This window comes from Entelurus aequoreus, linkage group LG26, assembly GCF_033978785.1.
Source record: "Entelurus aequoreus isolate RoL-2023_Sb linkage group LG26, RoL_Eaeq_v1.1, whole genome shotgun sequence".
NCBI lineage: Eukaryota > Metazoa > Chordata > Actinopteri > Syngnathiformes > Syngnathidae > Entelurus > Entelurus aequoreus.
The window spans coordinates 32,089,025-32,113,085 of NC_084756.1; the positions used below are offsets into that span (position 1 = coordinate 32,089,025).

At 35.4% G+C, this 24,061-nt stretch overlaps 1 protein-coding gene across 1 annotated transcript in view; it reads right to left on the minus strand.

Annotated features, from left to right (window-relative positions):
• LOC133643329 (TOX high mobility group box family member 2-like) overlaps positions 1-19,760 on the minus strand; it is a 26,164-nt gene extending 6,404 nt beyond the window's left edge. Inside the window, exons 1-4 of the mRNA XM_062037817.1 lie at positions 19,695-19,760; positions 13,185-13,265; positions 3,196-3,609; positions 2,989-3,119 (exon numbers count right to left, since the gene is read on the minus strand). Coding sequence (XP_061893801.1) covers positions 2,989-3,119; positions 3,196-3,609; positions 13,185-13,265; positions 19,695-19,760 — 692 coding nt within the window. The remainder of the gene's footprint in view (positions 1-2,988; positions 3,120-3,195; positions 3,610-13,184; positions 13,266-19,694) is intronic.
• Between the last annotated feature and the right edge of the window lie 4,301 nt (positions 19,761-24,061).

The following is a 24,061-nucleotide window of genomic DNA, read 5'->3' on the forward strand; positions in this document are numbered from 1 at the left end:
TATATATGTATGTATGTATACATATATGTATATATATGTATGTATGTATACATATATGTATATATATGTATGTATGTATACATATATGTATATATATGTATGTATGTATACATATATGTATATATGTATGTATGTATACATATATGTATATGTATGTATGTATACATATATGTATATGTATGTATACATATATGTATATGTATGTATACATATATGTATATGTATGTATGTATACATATATGTATATGTATGTATGTATACATATATGTATATGTATGTATGTATACATATATGTATATATATGTATGTATACATATATGTATATATATGTATGTATACATATATGTATATATATGTATGTATACATATATGTATATATATGTATGTATACATATATGTATATATATGTATGTATACATATATGTATATATATGTATGTATACATATATGTATATATATGTATGTATACATATATGTATATATATGTATGTATACATATATGTATATATACATACATATATATACATATATGTATACATACATACATATATATACATATATGTATACATACATACATATATATACATATATGTATACATACATATATATACATATATGTATACATACATATATATACATATATGTATACATACATATATATACATATATGTATACATACATATATATACATATATGTATACATACATATATATACATATATGTATGTATACATATATGTATATATATGTATGTATGTATACATATATGTATATATATGTATATATGTATGTATGTATACATATATGTATATATATGTATGTATGTATACATATATGTATATATATGTATGTATGTATACATATATGTATATATATGTATGTATGTATACATATATGTATATATATGTATGTATGTATACATATATGTATATATATGTATGTATACATATATGTATATATGTATGTATGTATACATATATGTATATGTATGTATGTATACATATATGTATATGTATGTATACATATATGTATATGTATGTATGTATACATATATGTATATGTATGTATGTATACATATATGTATATGTATGTATGTATACATATATGTATATATATGTATGTATACATATATGTATATATATGTATGTATACATATATGTATATATATGTATGTATACATATATGTATATATATGTATGTATACATATATGTATATATATGTATGTATACATATATGTATATATATGTATGTATACATATATGTATATATATGTATGTATACATATATGTATATATATGTATGTATACATATATGTATATATATGTATGTATACATATATGTATATATACATACATATATATACATATATGTATACATACATACATATATATACATATATGTATACATACATACATATATATACATATATGTATACATACATATATATACATATATGTATACATACATATATATACATATATGTATACATACATATATATACATATATGTATACATACATATATATACATATATGTATACATACATATATATACATATATGTATGTATACATATATGTATATATATGTATGTATGTATACATATATGTATATATATGTATATATGTATGTATGTATACATATATGTATATATATGTATGTATGTATACATATATGTATATATATGTATGTATGTATACATATATGTATATATATGTATGTATGTATACATATATGTATATATATGTATGTATGTATACATATATGTATATATATGTATGTATACATATATGTATATATGTATGTATGTATACATATATGTATATGTATGTATGTATACATATATGTATATGTATGTATACATATATGTATATGTATGTATGTATACATATATGTATATGTATGTATGTATACATATATGTATATGTATGTATGTATACATATATGTATATATATGTATGTATACATATATGTATATATATGTATGTATACATATATGTATATATATGTATGTATACATATATGTATATATATGTATGTATACATATATGTATATATATGTATGTATACATATATGTATATATATGTATGTATACATATATGTATATATATGTATGTATACATATATGTATATATATGTATGTATACATATATGTATATATATGTATGTATACATATATGTATATATACATACATATATATACATATATGTATACATACATACATATATATACATATATGTATACATACATACATATATATACATATATGTATACATACATATATATACATATATGTATACATACATATATATACATATATGTATACATACATATATATACATATATGTATACATACATATATATACATATATGTATACATACATATATATACATATATGTATACATACATATATGTATATATATGTATGTATACATATATGTATATATATGTATGTATACATATATGTATATATATGTATGTATACATATATGTATATATATGTATGTATACATATATGTATATATATGTATGTATACATATATGTATATATATGTATGTATACATATATGTATATATATGTATGTATACATATATGTATATATATGTATGTATACATATATGTATATATATGTATGTATACATATATGTATATATATGTATGTATACATATATGTATATATATATGTATGTATACATATATGTATATATATGTATGTATACATATATGTATATATATGTATGTATACATATATGTATATATATGTATGTATGTATGTACTGTATATATAGTTAATGTGTCTGTGGTTTATCCGTTATACAGTGCTCAATACCGGCCGCCTTAACAACAAAGCGCTGCGGGAAACCCTGGTATATATGAATTTTTATATATTTTTTTCTATGACTTCCAATGTGTTGATATACCTGAGAACCAATTTGAGAACAAATCCTTCAAATGTGAGGAGTGCAAAGGTAAAGAAAAGTGCTCGCCTGCAGTGGTTGCCACACTCCCTGTTGCAGTATTCACTGTCCCAGTCATGGCCAGGACCAGGACCAGGTGCACCTGGAGACTGGGAGCCTCCGATGCTCTTCTGATACTCTGACTGGAGGTGGGAGTACGCCTGAAGGAGGAGAGGCACAGCAGTGTGAATACTTCCGGGAACAGGTTTGCGTCGTTTTGGGAGGTCAAGGCCATACCTGCTGGCCAGGGGGGGGCGGGGAGTGGAGGGAGGCCTGCAGTCCCATCTGGTGGGAGATGATTGGCTGGGACTGGACCTGCTGCATGCGGATCGGCTGGTTGAGGAGCGAGCTCTGGTGCAGGGACAGCTGCTGGTGGGGGTGAAGGGGCGGGCTGATCTGGAAGGGGGAAGGGGGAGAGGCACTAATGCTGGGCAGCATCTGCGATTGGCTGAGCGTCTGCGAGAGGGCGTGGCGAGGGGCGTGGCCCGCGTAGCTCTGCAGGTCTGCGAGGGGGAAGGCGCCGGGACCCAGGTAGGGGGACGACGGCTGGGGTGGGTGTGGCACGCTGTACAGGGACGGGTTGGTTGGCATCATGTGCGGGGAGGCCTGGCCTGTTTGGGCACTTTTCGGCTCCGTGGGGTCGTTGTACGTCTGCGGAGAAGGAGAATGCCATTGTTGACAACTATTGCACAATGGAAGCGTATCGATAGATCCATTTATATTCCTACGAATCAAGAATATCGATCTGTGCTCGGCTAGTTGGCCTTCCAGAAGATACATCTTGATCTAAATAATGATTCATCAGATTTATCGATACTAGAAAAGAAAAACAATTGGCTTTAAAAACGGCAGACTTTATATACAAAGTTGTTTTGAGCCCTTTTTAAATAAACAAAGACCTTAAACCACAGGTGTCAAACTCAAGGCCAGGGGGCCAAATCTGGCCCGCCACATTATTTTATGTGGCCCTGCGAAAGCCTGGAAATAATAAGCGTTAATACAATGCTTAATCTTTTCTTACTAAATATATTTAGTTATTTCCCTTTTGACATTAAAAATCATGTACTGGATGCAATTGCATATCTTTTAACCCTTGTGTAATGTTCATATTGTTGTTACTCAGCCAGCGTTTCAAACACTTTTATGTTAAAATACTGAACAGATGTTTACCTTATCCCAATAAACATCTGTTCAGTATTTTAACATAAAAGTGTCTGATTGTGAGGCGTTAAAAGCCACAAAATGCAACGGGTCCATCAGACCCACAAGCGCTGGCTGAGTAACAACAATATGAACGTTGCACGGAAAATTTCTCTGCCAGTTTCTGCATCCCACAGGGATTCTTCTTTTGTGTTTCTGCATCTGCGGTTCCCACACAAGGTTGTTTGTCAACACTGTCTGCTCTCATTTTCTCGCACATTTGACCCTCTGATGTTCTGTGTACCTACACTCTGTCCTCCTCCTGTCTAAGGCTGCTGTGTGTGTGTGGGGGTGTCTGTGTGTGTGTGTGGTACACAGAACATCAATTTCCACACTTCTATTAGCCCCGGGTCTAGTGGACCCGGACATCTTATATGTAATAGAAATGTGTAGAGGGGGTGTATGGTGTGTGTTCATTAAATATGTATTCTGATATATGTTCTTCACAGAAAATGAGCCAAAGTCAGTGAGTCTCAGTTTGAAAAATGAATGAATTGTATCATTTTTCTTTTAATAAAAAATGAAAACAGGTCCCACAGACCCGAACACCGCACAAGGGTTAAAATGCAATATTATCAAAATCTAAATATTATATTATCTTGTATTCCAAAAATATTTTTTGTTAAAATAAAGATAAATACTGTACTTAAAGATCTGCTTGACTTATGATTTCAACACAAATTATAAATCAAATTGTAGACTGTAAAATTGACAATAGATTTTATGGTTAAATTCCGCCGACTGAGTTTTTTTTTACCCTAAAATCAACTGTGGTGCTGTTTTTTTCCATATACAGTAAGACACTAAAACATTAAAAAAGAAGCAAAAAAAACATTAAAACAACAAGATTTTAAGGTTAAAAACAAACAAACTGGCAGCTCTGTTGCTTGAATTTTACTGCTAAAACAGTTTTAATAATAATAATAGATTTTATTTGTAAAAAGCACTTTATATTGAGTAAACAATCTCAAAGTGCTACAGTGTATTAAAAAAAAATAAAAAAAGATAATAAAGAAATAAATAAAAATAAAAACTAGAACAGCCAAATAGCTATAGCTATTATGCACATATCTAAAAAAAAGGCTTTTTTTTTTTTTAAAAAGAAGGGCTTTTAAGCCTTTTTTTAAAAGCATCCACAGTCTGTGGTGCCCTCAGGTGATCAGGGAGAGCGTTCCACAGACTGGGAGCGGCGGAGCAGAAAGCCCGGGTCTCCCATTGTTCGTAGCTTTGTCCTCGCAGGTTTTCCCATTACATTCCTAAATATTTTTTATATGCTGTAAAAAACCCACTGCTTTTACTGTAAAATTCTGGTGACTGAGCTGCCAGTTTTTAAAGAAAAATGTATTTTTAATTTTTTGCAGCTTATGTAAAAAAATATATTGTTAATGTATTATACATACATATGTATATACTGTATATTCATCTATTACTCATTGTTAAAAGCGAGTTTGACACCCCTGCCTTAAACGTTACGCGAAAAGATCCAAAATTGGCGCCCCCCCAGAGGTGTCTGGGTCAAGTTTGACTTATTTACCTTACTTAAATGTTGTTGGGTTTTTTTATGAACAGGCGACCGTAATATTATTATTATTATTATTAAAGTACCACTCACAGTCACACACACACTAGGTGTGGTGAAATGTGTCCTCTGTATTTGACCCATCCCCATGAGGTGAGGGGAGCAGTGAGCAGCAGCGGTGGCCGCGCTCGGGAATAATTTTGGTGATTTAACCCCCAATTCCAACCCTTGATGCTGAGTGCCAAGCAGGGAGTTAACAGGTCCCATTTTTATAGTCTTTGGTATGACTTGGCCGGGGTTTTATTAGCATGTTAGCATGATAGTGCAACCCTGAAAACAGTCGGTTGAACGAGTCTGCTCCAAAATGAAGCGTTTACGTCCTGTTAGGACTTCTCTTCTTCAAAGCGATGACGCAACATAACCTTGTTGGCGGCTCGATCCTATTCACGTTTATCGACAAATGATGTGTGATCGCAAATAACGAGAGTCCCCACAACAATTGAAGCGGTGAATAAGAGCGGGCTCGTCTAGACTTTGCGTTTTTTTCACGCCTCGGCCAAAAAAAACGCTCACACTTGCACGGAAGCGTGAGCGTCCGTGCAAGTGTGTGTGATATTGTAACAGCAAACTTTCAGTAGTTCGAAATATGCCAGCTGAGGCCCAGTGCCAGCATGAAGCAGCGACACGCGACCGACAGCACGGTCTATTGTTCTAAAACAATGGCTGCGTGTATCTCTGCCAGCGATATTGCTGTTTTTTTTACTTTTTTAAAATTATTTTTTTGCATGTAAACATGAAGATTAAAGGACACAATACAGTGGCCACATTCTGTACATTATAATACTGCACAGAAAAGAAATCTGAGTAATGCATTTATTTTGAAATATTTTACCATACCATACCATACCAACTTTATTTATAAAGCCCTTTAAAAACAAGCACAGTTGAAAAACAAAGGGCTGTACACCACAAAGAAATAAAGGCAAAGGACAGACTAAAAAAAAAAAATTTAAAACAGAAGTAAAATACACATTAAAAAAGCAAATACAAAATTACCCTAAGAACAATTTTGTTAGATAAAAAGCAGTTAAAAGTTAAAAACAGTTAAAAAAGTTAAAAGTTAAAAACAGTTTAAAGTCTCATGCTGGGTTAAAAGCCAGTGAATAAAAATGGGTTTTAAGAAGGGTCTTAAAAATAGCCAAAGAAGGGGCCTGTCTCACATGGAGTGGAAGATCATTCCAGAGTTTGGGGCCCGCAACAGAGAAGGCTCTGTTACCCTCGTAATGCAGCTAAATCAGGTCTTGAAATTAACATTTTCAAAAGTTTTATTTTACGATAATAAAGATATATATTTGGAATATTTTGCCCAAGTAATGTATAAAAAAAAATTGGACCACCACAAATGAATTTGGTAAATTTGTTAAAAAAAACTGACTAATGCATTTATTGTGAAATATTTTACCCTTGTAATGCAGCTAAATCAGGTCTTGAAATGAACATTTTCAAAAGTTTTTTTTTAACGATGATAATGATATGTATTTGGAATATTTTGCCCAAGTAATTTATAAAAAAAAGATTTGGACCGCCACAAATTAATTTGGTAAATTTGTTAAAAAAACTGACTAATGCATTTATTGTGAAATATTTTACCCTCGTAATGCAGCTAAATCAGGTCTTGAAATTAACATTTTCAAAAGTTTTTTTTTACGATAATAATGATATGTATTTGAAATATTTTGCCCAAGTAATTTATAAAAAAAATTTTTGGACCGCCACAAATGAATTTGGTAAATTTGTAAAAAAATCTGACTAATGCATTTATTGTGAAATATTTTACCCTCTTCATGCAGCTAAATCTGGTTTTGAAATGAACCTTTTCAAAAGTTTTATTTTACGATAATAATGATATATATTTGGAATATTTTGCCCAAGTGATTTATAAAAAAAAATTTGGACCGCCACAAATGAATTTGGTAAATTTTTTAAAAATCTGACTAATGCATTTATTTTGAAATATTTTACCCTCATAATGCAGCTAAATCAGGTCTTGAAATTAAAATGTTCAAAAGTTTTATTTTACGATAATAATTATGTATATTTGGAATATTTGGCCCAAGTAGTTTAAAAATATTTTTTGGACCGCCACAAATACATTTGTTAAAAAAAATCTGACAATTGCATTTATTTTGAAATATTTTAACCTCGTAATGCAGCTAAATCAGGTCTTGAAATTAACATTTTCAAAAGTTTTATTTTACGATAATGATATATATTTGGAATATTTTTCCCAATTAATTTATTTTAAAAATTTGGACCGCCACAAATTAATTTGGTAAATGTGTTAAAAAATCTGACTAATGCATTTATTGTGAAATATTTTACCCTCTTCATGCAGCTAAATCTGGTTTTGAAATGAACCTTTTCAAAAGTTTTATTTTACGATAATAATGATATATATTTGGAATATTTTGCCCAAGTGATTTATAAAAAAAATTTGGACCGCCACAAATGAATTTGGTAAATGTGTTAAAAATCTGACTAATGCATTTATTTTGAAATATTTTACCCTCATAATGCAGCTAAATCAGGTCTTGAAATTAAAATGTTCAAAAGTTTTATTTTACGATAATAATTATGTATATTTGGCCCAAGTAGTTTAAAAATATTTTTTGGACCGCCACAAATACATTTGTTAAAAAAAATCTGACTAATGCATTTATTTTGAAATATTTTTCCCTCGTAATGCAGATAAATCAGGTATTGAAATTAACATTTTCAAAAGTTTTATTTTACGATAATGATATATATTTGGAATATTTTTCCCAATTAATTTATTTTAAAAATTTGGACCGCCACAAATTAATTTGGTAAATGTGTTAAAAAATCTGACTAATGCATTTATTGTGAAATATTTTACCCTCTTCATGCAGCTAAATCTGGTTTTGAAATGAACCTTTTCAAAAGTTTTATTTTACGATAATAATGATATATATTTGGAATATTTTGCCCAAGTGATTTATAAAAAAAATTTGGACCGCCACAAATGAATTTGGTAAATTTCTTAAAAATCTGACTAATGCATTTATTTTGAAATGTTTTACCCTCATAATGCAGCTAAGTCAGGTCTTGAAATTAAAATGTTCAAAAGTTTTATTTTACGATAATAATTATGTATATTTGGAATATTTGGCCCAAGTAGTTTAAAAATATTTTTTTGACCGCCACAAATACATTTGTTAAAAAAAATGTGACTAATGCATTTATTTTGAAATATTTTTCCCTCGTAATGCAAATAATTCAGGTATTGAAATTAACATTTTCAAAAGTTTTATTTTACGATAATGATATATATTTGGAATATTTTTCCCAATTAATTTATTTTAAAAATTTGGACCGCCACAAATTAATTTGGTAAATGTGTTAAAAAATCTGACTAATGCATTTATTGTGAAATATTTTACCCTCTTCATGCAGCTAAATCTGGTTTTGAAATGAACCTTTTCAAAAGTTTTATTTTACGATAATAATGATATATATTTGGAATATTTTGCCCAAGTGATTTATATAAAAAATTTGGACCGCCACAAATGAATTTGGTAAATTTGTTAAAAATCTGACTAATGCATTTATTTAGAAATATTTTACCCTCATAATGCAGCTAAATCAGGTCTTGAAATTAAAATGTTCAAAAGTTTTATTTTACGATAATAATTATGTATATTTGGAATATTTGGCCCAAGTAATTTAAAAATATTTTTTGGACCGCCACAAATACATTTGTTAAAAAAAAATCTGACTAATGCATTTATTTTGAAATATTTTACCCTCGTAATGCAGATAAATCAGGTCTTGAAATTAACATTTTCAAAAGTTTTATTTTACGATAATGATATATATTTGGAATATTTTTCCCAATTAATTTATTTTAAAAATTTGGACCGCCACAAATTAATTTGGTAAATTTGTTAAAAAATCTGACTAATGCATTTATTGTGAAATATTTTACCCTCGTAATGCAGCTAAATCAGGTCTTGAAATTAACATTTTCAAAAGTTTTATTTTACGATAATATATATTTAAAATATTTTGCCCAAGTAATTTATAAATAAATTTGGACCGCCACAAATATATTTGGTATTACCTCAATTATAACCGAATTATAACTCGCCTGGTCTGCCAGAGAATAAGAAGACGAAGCAGGAGGATGTTGCTGATTTAGCGACTTTGTCCCTATAGTTAGTAGGGATAGGAATCTTACACCAACTCAAAAATTCAATTTCCGATTATAGAGGTGATGATTTGATTTAAAATGTATTCTCGATTCAACCCAATTCTTGCAGTATATAATTTGGTACAAAAATCATAATAAAACATTTTCAAAATAAATGTGGCATGACTGCTTTTCACAGGTTGGACTTGTGTTTATTCTCGTCCTATTTAGTGCCTGTCCAGCGCTCTTATTTTTCATTCCACTTCCTATTTGTCTCCACTCTGCAGAAGCATTTTTAGCATTCAATCAGACATTGTGAGTTTTTGTATTAGTGTTCCTAAAAATAGATATACCGGCCCCCAGACACATTTTTTTCTCTAAATTTGGCCCCCCGAGTCAAAATGATTGCCCAGGCCTGATCTACATCAGCAATATGATTTGCCTGAGTGGTTGGACAGGAAAGATTGAAAAAATAAATTATAAATATATTTTTTTTATCGATTAAGGCAAACAGCAGGTGTCAAACTCAAGGCCCGGGGGCCAGATGTGGCCCGCAAACACCTGGAAATGATATGTGTCAATAACGTACTTAATATTTTCTCACTAAATGCAATGGATTTTTTTCATTTTGACAGAAAAAATATATGTACTGCTTGAAATTGCATACCTTTTACACTTTAATAGTATCCATTGTTGCAACAGAATATTATCAGTATTTCCAAAATTTTTTTTGTCTAAATAGAAATAAATACTTAAATATCTGCTTGACTTATGATTTTACAGCAAACTACCCATCAAATTAATAAAAGTGACAATACAATTTACGGTGTTCTTTCGAGCATATTACTGTAAATTGAAAACTACCATTTTTTTGCGTTAAAACTCTGTTGACTGAGCTGCCATATTTTTACTGTAAAATTTTGTTTTTAACAGTGTATTACTGTAAATGGAAAAACGATACATTTAGAAAAACTGGCAGCTAAATTGCCCGAATAAAAAAACAACTTGTACTGTTTTATTAACAATATAATGTTGTAAAAACCAATGTACAATTAATACAAAAATTCTGGCAACTAAGCTGCCAGCTTTTTCCATAAACCCCCACCTTCCCCCCAAAAAAACAGTGGTAGTTTTTCCATTTACCGTAAAATGTTGTAAAAAAAATGTAAAAACACTTTTACAGTCAAATTTTGTAAATGTAAAGTTTATGATTTGCCTGAGTGGCTGGACAGGATAGATTGAAATAATAAATAATTTAGATTTATTTTATTTTTTTATCGATTAAGGCAAATAAGCATGATTCATCTTAAAATCGATTTTTTTCTTGGCACCCCTAATATTTACAGTATGTGCAGCAGCGATAAAGAGATATTGCTATGATTTAATACAGTGTTTGTCAACCTTTTTTGAGCCAAGGCACTTTTTTTGCGTTGAAAAAATCCCGAGGCACACCACCAGCAGGAATTATTAAAAAACAAAACTCGGTTGACAGTAAAAAGTCGTTGTCGCAATTATTGGATATGAATTCAAACCATAACCAAGCATGCATCACTATAACTCTTGTCCCAAAGTAGGTGTACTGTCACCACCTGTCACATCACCCCCTGACTTATTTTGAGTTTTTTGCTGTTTTCCTGTGTGTAGTGTTTTAGTTCTTGTCTTGCGCGCCTATTTTGTTGTTGATTGTCATGTACGGATGTACTTTGTGGACGCCGTCTGCTCCACACACTGTGTAAGTCTTTGCTGTCGTCCAGCATTCTGTTTTTGTTGACTTTGCAGCCCGTTCAGTTTTAGTTTCGTTCTGCATAGCCTTCCCTAAGCTTCAATGCCTTTTCTTAGCGGCACTCGCCTTTTGTTTATTTTTGGTTTAAGCATTAGATACATTTTTACCTGCACGTATATTGTATATTGTGATGGCGACAAACAGTGTTCCCGACATCTACAAAGCAATTAGCTACCTGCTGCCACCTATTGATATGTCGAGCTCTAGACAGCACAGACACTCAACGACGGCACATTGTTTGCGGATTATAATTACCGTATTTTTCGGAGTATAAGTCGCACCGGAGTATAAGTCGCACCTGCCGAAAATGCACTGGAGCCCGGCCAAACTATGAAAAAAACTGCGACTTATAGTCCGAAAAATACGGCACTGGTTTGCATAAAATATTTTTAACCCAATTAGGTGAAATTACATAATGTCCCACGGCACACCAAACAATATCTCACGGTACACTAGTGTGCCGCGGCACAGTGGTTGAAAAACACTGATCTACTAAACACGTTGCTTTGCAGGTGGACATGAACTATTAGTTTGAAAAACACTCGAATGCACACAGTAGATATGAAACACATGTCGGGCTTCTTGGTAACAGACTGATGCTCGGGCTTTTTAGCCATGACTCACATCCATCCCACAAAATAATCAATGCAACGGGGACTAAGGGATGGATGGATGGCGTTTAGAGGAGGAGAGAGGAGATAGCAGGGGCGAGTGGAAAATAAAATACTGAAGAAATATGAAATTATAGAGGATATTTTACTGAAAATGGGAATGGGGGGGAAGGTCATTCAATTAATGTCATCCTGCAGGTTTTTTTTTTTTTTTTTACCGTGCATACTTTGGCTGTGCTTTTCCCCCCCGCAATTACACTTTTTTTTTTTTTTTTTTTTTTTTGCACTAAGCTCCTCAGAGTTGTTGACATGACCCGGAACAAAAAATGCAACAGGTGCACGGCGAGGATGTGAATGTCTTTTAATGACACTCCAATTACCTCCACATCTATTTACCGTGAAAAGACTCATTTGAATCGTGACTCTCTGATTGGCTGACGCTTAAAGAGTTTTTTTTTATTTTTATTTTATTTTAGGGGCTTCTTTTCTGCCTGTCACCGATGTATAGTATCAATCAGCGCCGGGACGCGAATGGCAGCAAAGACAAGCCGCTTTGAGTTTGAAGAGGCAGATGAATTAACTATTCATGCTTTAATCAAGGTGCTTGTTTTTCAGCTGGGGAGGAAGTGTGGCGCCGCACGGGCGGGCGGGGCTTAGTATGGAAATGCAATTTGGAGCTGTATTAAAAGGGAAACAATGGCGAAATGAAGGCAGTTTGAGGAGGAAATGTAACAAAGTTTGGCTTTAAAAACACACAAACGTGCAAAAAAAAGTAAGCTGGGCTCTTTTTCCCTGATAGCATGAGGAATTGTCATGGTCTGATTTATCATCCTTTATGTCGCCGCTGACCCATGTATTTTAAAAGCATGACCTACACACACACACACACACATGCATGGTTACCTTGGAAACCAGACTGGCTCTGTAGGCAGCCAATGCTTTCAGGTACTCCTTCTTTGCAGCCTCCGTTTTCCTCTTGTAGTTCTGCACCAACAAACACAACAACAAAAAGAAGCGGTGATTATGATAATGTTCCATCAGCGCATGTGGTTGATGTCGTGATCCACCGGACTGGCACACACCTCTTAAACAAAGTGCTATAAAAAAGGTTGCTGGTTTATTTGTTAGTCGGCAGGCTACTTCCTGGTAATGAAGGCAACGAATGGATGGACACTTTCATTTTCCTTCAGTGATTTGATTCAGTGATTCATAACTGCAGAGAGTTCATGTGTTCTTCTTTTGTCCCAGTTAAGTTCTTTTCTGACTAACTAATGGACTGACAGACTTAATTAACTCACAGGTGTCAAACTCAAGGCCCGGGGGCCAGATCTGGCCCGCAAACACCTGGAAATGATATGTGTCAATAACGTACTTAATATTTTCTCGTTAAATGTAATGGATTTTTTTTTTCATTTTGACAGGAAAAAATACATGCATTGCTTGAAATTGCATACCTTTTACACTTTAATGGTATCCATTATTGCAACAGAATATTATTTCCAAACATTTTTTGTCTAAATAAAAATACATACTTAAATATCTGCTTGACTTATGATTTTACAGCAAACTACCCATCAAATTCATAAAAATGCCAATACACTGTATTAGGGCTGCGAATCTTTGGGTGTCCCACGATTCGATTCAATATCGATTCTTGGGGTCACGATTCGATTCGAAATCGATTTTTTTTTCGATTCAACGTGATTCTCGATTCAAAGACGATATTTTTCCGATTCAAAAGGATTGTCTATTCATTCAATACATAGATTTCAGCAGGATCTACCCCAGTCTGCTGACATGCAAGCAGAGTAGTAGATTTTTGTAAAAAGCTTTTATAATTGTAAAGGACAATTGTTTTATCAACTGATTGCAATAATGTAAATTTGTTTTAACTATTAAATGAACCAAAAATATGACTTATTTTATCTATGTGGAAATATTGGACACAGTGTGTTGTCAAGCTTATGAGATGTGATGCAAGTGTAAGCCACTGTGACACTATTGTTCTTTTTTTAAATTTTTTATAAATGTCTGATGATAATGTCAATGAGGGATTTTTAATCACTGCAATGTTGAAATTGTAACTAATATTGATACTGTTGTTGATAGTATACATTTTTGTTTCACTACTTTTGCTTTGTTCTGTGTCGTGTTTGTGTCTCCTCTAGGGTTGGGTATCGAGTATCGATTGGAACCGGGACTAACTTTCCGATTCTCCCGGAATCGTTCAAAAGTTTAAATTTCGATTCCTAGTTTCGATACCCAGTCCGCCGACCGGAAAAAAATATGTCAGCCGAACCGGAAGAAGACGCCGCTGAACACCAACGAAGAAGCGCCCACCGCCGGAAGTGTTAGCATAGCCGAGCGAGTCAGTCAAGCTCAAGCATGGATAGCGGGCGTTGGCGGTCGAAAGTGTGGCTTTACTTTACAAAAAAAAAATGAAATAACCGCGAAATAACAGAGCTCCATGTCCATCAAGAAACGAGAGAGAGAGCTGCAGATGTACCAGGACGTTCCACCGATACTTATGTCTGACGACCCTGCTGCATGGTGGTGGTCCGGTGGAACCAACAAAAGACTTATCCTTTGCTGTCATATCTCGCTTTCTCCTATTTATGCATTCAAGCTTCTTCCACACCCAGCGAACGTGTATTTTCCACAGCAGGAGACACTATCTGTCCAGAACGCTCACGCATCCTGCCTGAGAAGGCGGATATGGTCATTTTCCTAAACAAGAACTGTCTCTGATTTTATACTGTACCTGCTGCTAATCTGGACTGGGTTTTGCAAGTTGTTTCTTATTGTTTATTTGCTTTTCTGCACCAGGTTAGCCCATCAGTGGGAGCACGGTAACATGTTTAAGTACCTGCAGCATCATACACTTGTGTGTGTAAATGTGTTTTCATGAGGTTTCCTGCAGCATCATACACTTATGTGTAAAGGTGTTTTCATGAGGTTTCCTGCAGCATCATACACTTGTGTGTGTAAATGTGTTTTCATGAGGTTTCCTGCAGCATCATACACTTATGTGTAAAGGTGTTTTCATGAGGTTTCCTGCAGCATCATACACTTGTGTGTGTAAATGTGTTTTCATGACATTTCCTGCAGCATCATACACTTATGTGTAAAGGTGTTTTCATGAGGTTTTCAAAAATAAAGCTCTCTTGAGGAAAGTGTACATCTGGGAAAATGTATTCATAATTTATAATATTTGTATTCAAGTTCATAGATTTGATATTTATATTCTAGTTGAAAACAGCCCTGTGAGGAATTTATAGTAAAGTTCATAAAAAGTTAATAGAATTACAATTGATGGAGAATGTCAGACTATTTCATTCAGAAAGACTGTATGTAGGTTAGCTAGCTCATTTAAAATATCCTAAACTTTTTTTTTGACCCTGCCTCTTAAAAGAATCGGAATAGAGAATCGTCAGGAATCGGAATCGAAACAAAGAATCGGAATCGTTCGAATTCAAACGATACCCAACCCTAGTCTCCTCTCAATTGCTCTGTTTATTGCAGTTCTGAGTGTTGCTGGGTCGGGTTTGGTTTTGGATTTGGATTGCATTGTTATGGTATTGCTGTGTATTGTTTTGTTGGATTGATTAATTAAAAAAAATAAATAAAAAAAAATAAAAAAATGAAAAAAAAAATAAAAATAAAAAAATAAAAAAATCGATTTTTTTCAAAATGAGAATCGATTCTGAATCGCACAATGTGAGAATCGCGATTCGAATTCCACACCCCTACATTTTATGGTGTTCTTGACAACATATTACTGTAAATTGAAAAAAAAAAAAAATACTAATAACAATCTTGTTTTTAACGGTGTATTACTGTAAATGGAAAAATGATACATTTGTTTTTATGGTAGAAAAACTGTCAGCTAAGATGCTAAGATGCCCGAATAAAAAAATTACTTGTACTGTTTTTCCATTAACAACATAATGTTGTAAAAACTATGTAAATTCAACACAAAAATTCTGGCAATTAAGTTGCCAGCTTTTTCCGTAAATCCCCCGCAGCCCACCCCCACCCCCCCCCCCACCCCCCCCCCAAAAAAAAAAAACTGTGGTAGTTTTTCCATTTACCGTAAAATGTTGTGGAAAATTTAAAAAAAACCTATATTTTACAGTAAAATGTTGTGAATGTAAAGTTTTTATTGTGAAATCGACAGTCTACTTAAAACAATTTATAGAATTAATAATGAACTCCAGAGGCAAATTCATTCACTGTTACACGGGGCCCTCTGATGGCAGCCATAACTGCAGTGTGGCCCTCAATGAAAACCAGTTTGACTATCAAGCAGCTAAAATGCGCCAAACGTAGATAAGTGTGGAGATAGTGTTTTCCATTTTTCCCCATCATGCTCTCTAATGGAACAAAAATCAGTGCAATTTGATTTTTTTTGCACCATGATTAAGGAAGGTTGTTTGGATTGTGTCATATCAGTAAACGCTGTGCTGTTATGACGATGTACTTTCAAGTAGAGATGTCCGATAATATCGGACTGCCGACATTATCGGTCAATAAATGCTTTAAAATGTAATATCGGAAATTATCGGTATCGGTTTCAAAAAGTAAAATGTATGACTTTTTAAAACGTCACTGTGTACACGGACGTAGGGAGAAGTACAGAGCGCCAATAAACCTTAAAGGCACTGCCTTTACGTGCCGGCCCAGTCACATAATTTCTACAACTTTTCACACACACAAGTGAATGCAAGGCATACTTGGTCAACAGCCATACAGGTCACACTGAGGGTGACCGTATAAACAACTTTAACACTGTTACAAATAAGCGCCACACTGTGAACCCACACCAAACAAGAATGACAAACACATTTCGGGAGAACATCCGCACCGTAACACAACAGAACAAATACCCAGAACCCCTTGCAGCACTAACTCTTCCGGGACGCTACAATATACACCCCCCGCTAACCCCTACAAAACCCCGCCCACCTCAACCTCCTCATGCTCTCTCAGGGAGAGCATGTCCCAAATTCCAAGCTGCTGTTTTGAGGCATGTTAAAAAAAATAATGCACTTTGTGACTTCAATAATAATTAAAGCTGCAAGCAGCATTGGTCGGGTCTGCCTTTTGGCAGGTGCTAGTCCTAGGTGTCCCAATACTTTTGTCCAGTGGTAGTCCTGAGTGAGACCTACATAGAGGTTTTTGTTTCGTGTCTCTACGATATTCGTACTGGGAGTTAGAGGAAGTTGTGTCTGAGTTCACGTTGTCATTATAGGGTATTGTGTGTAGAATTTTGAGGACAAAGAAGGTGTAATTGCATTTTCGTTGTCATTTTTGGCACCGGAGCAACTTTAGTGCTGCGGGTCTTTGAAGGCTCGTAAAATCAAAACGGTAGCACTAATCACAACTCTTTCGTCAACTTTTAATCAGAAGGGTTCAATCTCTCTCCTGTAGCAGTTTGAAGCCGAAACGACAAACGCGCTCAGAGGAGATAAAGTTTGATGTTTGGTGACCGGTTGTAACAAAAATGTTGTTTTGAAGGAGGAATAGCAAACTTCCTGTTGATTTTTGCTGAAGGATGTCAATCTATGAAATGTAGGTCTAGGCGAGACCTACATAGAGGTATTTGTTTCATGTCTCTAAGACGTTCATACCGCAGTTTTGTCTGAGTTTTCCTCTAAAAAGCAGTTTTTTCTCTGTTTTTTTCAAAAATTATGTAGAGCACAATTTTGAGTTTTGGGGTTCGTTTTTTTTTTAGATCGCAATTTCCACCAGTCCTGATGTGTGTGAGAAGTTTGGTGAGTTTTGAAGTATTTTAAGGGGGTCAAATTAGAGGTCAAAGACGTAAAAAGCAGTGTTTTTAGTACTTTTTTGTCTAAAATGGGAAATTGCCAACTTCCTGTTGGTTTTCGCCCGAGAATGTGTCATTATGAGTTGTAGGTCTAAAGCAGACCTACATACAGGTTTTTGTTTCATGTCTCTACGACCTTCCTAGTGGGAGTTACAGGCAGTTTGTTTTGTTTTTTTCCTAGGGAGCTTAATTTTGTATTTTGGGGTTAGGTTTTTTTACTAAAGTGTGCTGGCACACTTTTTGGATGTGTGTAAAAAATTTGGTGAGTTTTGAAGCATGTTAAGGGGGGCAAAGTAGTGCGCAAAGCTGCGGAAGAAGAAAGAAAGAAAGAAAGAATAAATATGGCAGTGCCATGTTGGCATTTTTTTCCCCCATAACTTGAGTTGATTTATTTTGGAAAAACCTTGTTACATTGTTTAATGCATCCAGCGGGGCATCACAACAAAATTAGGCATAATAATGTGTTAATTCCACGACTGTATGTATCGGTATCGGTATTTAAGAGTTGGACAATATCGGAATATCGGCAAAAAAGCCATTATCGGACATCTCTACTTTCAAGTGTCACTGATCTGGTTTACTCACATTGTCCACAAGATGGCAGCAAATATGCAGCATTCAGAGTCTTTAAAGAGTAATTTAAAAGCACTCTAAAATTCGAGCCCTGCCGACGTCATATAAACGTTTCGTTACTCCCTACTCAGTGGCCGAGTGGTTAGAGTGTCCGCCCTGAGATCGGCAGGTTGTGAGTTCAAATCCCGGCCGAGTCATACCGAAGACTATAAAAATGGGACCCTTTACCTCCCTGCTCGGCACTCGGCATCAAGGGTTGGAATTGGGGGTTAAATCACCAAAAATGATTCCCGGCCGCGGCCACCGCTGCTGCTCACTGCTCCCCTCGCCTCCCAGGGGGTGATCAAGGGTGATGGGTCAAACGCAGAGAATAATTTCGCCACACCAAGTGTGTGTGTGTGTGACAATCATTGGCACTTTAACTTTAATGGGGCAAATTGCAAACAAGTAAGAATGACGAAAGGAAAGATTTTTTTTAAAATACCACCGTTTGATTTAAAATGTGTGACCTATAAAGGTAACAAAAGTTGGTTTTGCACAATATTTTCCATATCTTTGCATACAATAGTCTTCAGCTTTCCTTTTTTTTTTTTTAAGAAAAGTGTATTTTTAACGGAATAACATTTCTGTATCTGCCAATCAGGTTTAAAGTGTGCACACCTGCAGCCAGAAGCAAACAACCCTCCTGGTGTATCAATTATAGTCACTTACACTAAACCACTTCAAGCAGCTTTCATGTCAAATTTAATTTCAACACACACTAATGATTTTGCACAGCGACACAGACTTTTGGAAATAAATTAACCACGTCTAATTATAGCAGAGTTACTTGGCTTCATTAGCGACCGAAGCTGCGGGTCAGCGCGTGAATTAAAAGTAACAAAGCTGTGAGACGCGAGCGGTGTGCGCCTCCGTCGTCACGCTGTCACCGAGGTGAATCAGCCCCTAATTGTAGATTAATGAAATGTACTTGTTTGATAAGCGCTGAATTACAGGAGACAATAAGTGTGCACCCTGCAGACACTCAGCTCGGTCATTAGGACTACAGAAACTAGGTCCAATACGGAGAAGCGACACATCCTTAACCTTCCAGTGATCCGACACTTCACTAATTCTTTTCACCGCTGCAAAATTAAAAAAAAAACTCACCCTAACAAAAACAGGCGTCACCTTGAGGAAAATAAACAGCCCAAACAATGCATTGATCTCGCACTGTAAGGCCTCCGGGAATTAAAAAGGGAAAAAAAAAAAATATGGCACCCCCAAAAATATTCTAATGAACATGCTTGAAAGGAAAGCAAAAAAATAAATAAAAAATCAAGGACAACACAATCGTAAACAGAAAAAGGCCACAACAAAGAAGCTTTTTTTTTTCTAATAGAATCATAGCAGCTAATTAAAAAATGTGTGTTTACGTGTTGCCATTGAATGCACACTCTTTCATTTAATTTCAGTTTTATTTTTGCAAATAACGGAGTCGAATGTAATGTAAATGTGCATCCATTTTGTAAATAACATGTTATTTTTTACTTAAAGGCCTACAGAAAGCCACTACTAGCGACCACGCAGTCTGATAGTTTATATATCAATGATGAAATCTTAACATTGCAACACATGCCAATACGGCCGGGTTAACTTATAAAGTGACATTTTAAATTTCCCGCGAAACTTCCGGTTGAAAACGTCTATGTATGATGACGTATGCGCGTGACGTCGATGGTTGAACCGGAAGTATTCGGACACATTGTATCTCAATACAAAAAGCTCTGTTTTCATCGCAAAATTCCACAGTATTGGTGAATCTTTTGCAATTTGTTTAATGAACAATGGAGACTGCAAAGAAGAAAGCTGTAGGTGGAATCGGTGTATTAGCGGCTGGCTGCAGCAACACAACCAGGAGGACTTTGAGTTGGATAGCAGACGCGCTATCCGACGCTAGCCGCCGACCGCATCGATGATCGGGTGAAGTACTTCGTCGCGCCGTCGATCGCTGGAACGCAGGTGAGCAAGGGTCGTGATGAGCAGATGAGGGCTGGCTGGCGTAGGTGGAGAGCTAAGGTTTTTAGCATAGCTATGTGAGGTCCCGTTGCTAAGTTAGCTTCAATGGCGTCGTTAGCAACAGCATTGTTAAGCTTCGCCAGGCTAGAAAGCATTAACCGTGTAGTTACATGTCCATGGTTTAATAGTATTGTTGATTTTCTGTCTATCCTTCCAGTCAGGGGTTTATTTCTTTTATTTCTATCTGCATTTAAGCCAGATGCTATCACGTTATCTCCGTAGTTAAAGTGCTTCACCGATGTATTGTGGAGATAAAAGTCACTGTGAATGTCCATTTCGCGTTCTCGACTCTCATTTTCAAGAGGATATAGTATCCGAGGTGGTTTAAAATACAAAATCCGTGATCCACAATAGAAAAAGGAGAAAGTGTGAAATCCAATGAGCCAGCTTGTACCTAAGTTACGGTCAGAGCGAAAAAAGATACGTCCTGCACTGCACTCTAGTCCTTCACTCTGACGTTCCTCATCCACAAATCTTTCATCCTGGCTCAAATTAATGGGGTAATCGTCGCTTTCTCGGTCCGAATCGCTCTCACTGCTGGTGTAAACAATGTGCAGATGTGAGGAGCTCCACAACCTGTGACGTCACGCTACTTCCGGTACAGGCAAGGCTTTTTTTTTATCAGCGACCAAAAGTTGCGAACTTTATCGTCGATGTTCTCTACTAAATCCTTCCAGCAAAAATATGGCAATATCGCGAAATGATGAAGTATGACATATAGAATTGATCTGATATCCCCGTTTAACTAAAAAAAAATTCATTTCAGTAGGCCTTTAATGCGCCTTATAATCCGTTGTGCCTTATATATGAAAAAAGACCTGAATAGACCCGGTCATCGGCAGTGCACCTTGTAATCTGCTGCACCCTATGGTCCTACGCAACAAACAATCCAACACGTTGGTAACTCCGTTCATGCAATTCTTTTTAATCAGTCCATCCATCCATCTTATTCGAGGTCGGGTCGCGGGGGCAGCAGCCTAAGCAGAGAAGCTCAGACTTCCCTCTCCCCAGCCACTTTGTCCAGCACTTCATCCAGCGCCTCCCCGGGGGGTCCCGCGGCGTTCCCGTTTTTAATCAGTACGACAGCAGAATAAGCCACAATGGCTGCAAGTGCCAGTACTTTGATAAAGAAGGTGAGAAACAATACCCCGAAGCGAACTACAGAAAACTATTTGAGAGCCAGAACGGACAATTAGAGCAGACAAACCATTGCAATGTGTAGCCAGAACAATCCTTATCTACAATTCAACTCCCTCCGCATTGGCTTTGGCAAGACCGATCTGTCAACACCCCAGCGAGACCAGTGCAGTGAAAGATGCCCTGGAAAATCCTTCTTCAAAGACACCTGGGTTGTTGACTCTGTCGGGACGCCGAGCGGAGCGACGTCCGGGCTTATGGACAAAACACGCACCCATGGAATACTACACTGATACGCACACTTAGCCCCGCCCACGCCCCCTTCCTTCGCCGCTACGATGCCCTACAGAGCGGACCTTGTTGTTGTTTTCTGATCTCAAATTGATTAATTAACCGACTAATTGCATTTATTCTCTTTTCTTTGGATCATTGGGTAAATTGCTCCGGTTTTCGTACAATTTGCTTTAAATTAGACCTTTACCACTACCACAATTAAAAGAAAGTTATAAATAAGAGATCTGTGTCTAGAAAATCCGCTACACCTCCCTGATACCGAAGTACATGTCAAACTACTTCCTTAACGTAAATGACCGCCATAACCACAACACTAGGGGGAGCTCCACTAACCACGTTAAACCCAGATTCCGAACTAACAAAGGTCTTAACTCATTCTCTTTCTATGCCACAACAATGTGGAATGCGCTCCCAAAAGGTATAAAAGAAAGGGCATCTCTATCCTCCTTCAAAACCGCAATAAAAGTTCACCTCCAGGCAGTTACAACCCTAAACTAACACCCTCCCCGGATTGCTAATAATCAAATGTAAACAATCAAATGCAGATACTTTTTCTTTTTCTTATGCCTTCTGATCTCTCTCTCTCTCTCTCTCTCTCTCTCTCTCTCTCTCTCTCTCTCTCTCTCTCTCTCTCTATGTCCACTACTTGATGTCCATATCCCCACCCCCCCGCTCCCCCCTCCCTCCACACCCCTGATTGTAAATAATGTAAATAATTCAATGTGATTATCTTGTGTGATGACTGTATTATGATGATAGTATATATGATAGCATATATCTGTATCATGAATCAATTTAAGTGGACCCCGACTTAAACAAGTTGAAAAACTTATTCGGGTGTTACCATTTAGTGGTCAATTGTACGGAATATGTACTTTACTGTGCAACCTACTAATGAAAGTCTCAATCAATCAATCAATCAAAGATTAAAAAGACTTTCGATTTTTACTGTAAATGTTTTTTTTTTTTTTATCCTTTCATTAGAGAAAACAGTAATTGCGCGAGAAATTGCACAATGTTGTTTTTCCGTTCTCGGATATAAATGATTATTTATCTCACGATAAATGACTGGAAAGACTGTAATTGGACCAGAGATGGTCAAGACAGGCCAGCTCGCTCCGACCCTCCGCGACATCGTTAGCGCGGGCTGATGATGAAACGTTTGAGTAAACAGACAAATGTGTGAATAAATAAAGGGACAAAATAATTAGCAGCGGCAAGGTTATTTATCTCTCGGCAGGTACGACTGTGAAGGACGGAGGCTTCTTTAGAGATGCTGAAGGGGTTAAGCAGCACACACACACACACACGCGCACACACACACACACACACACACACACACACACACACACACACACACACACACACACACACACACACACACACACACACACACACACACACACACACACACACAAACAATAACATTTCAGCAGCAGATGTCCTTGAGGCCAAGGCAAGGATGGGGGGTGGGATTGCTAATCTTGTATTCCCAGCATGATCAAATCACCCGGCAACACATATAAATAAAAGGACAGGAAATGAGGAATTCACATTCAAGGGTGTCAGCGGCGAAATGAAGATTCATGGTTGAGGAGGGTGGGCCGAGGCGGGCAAAAATTAACTGCCAGCGAGCGAACGCCGCGGACGGCCTCCAAAGTCCGGCACGTCAACGCAAAAAAACCAGCACACCCGACTTGAGGCTTTCTGTCAACTATTATTTAGATCCTCCATTTTAAATATGGAAATGTATGTTTGTATAATGTGCACTTATTAGCAGTGTTTGGACATTTTTTAAGTAATTAAGTTACTTGTTACTTTATCAAAAAAGGAATGAAATTATTAATGGAATTAGTCTTTAATAAATGTAATTAACTACAATGGAAAGTAA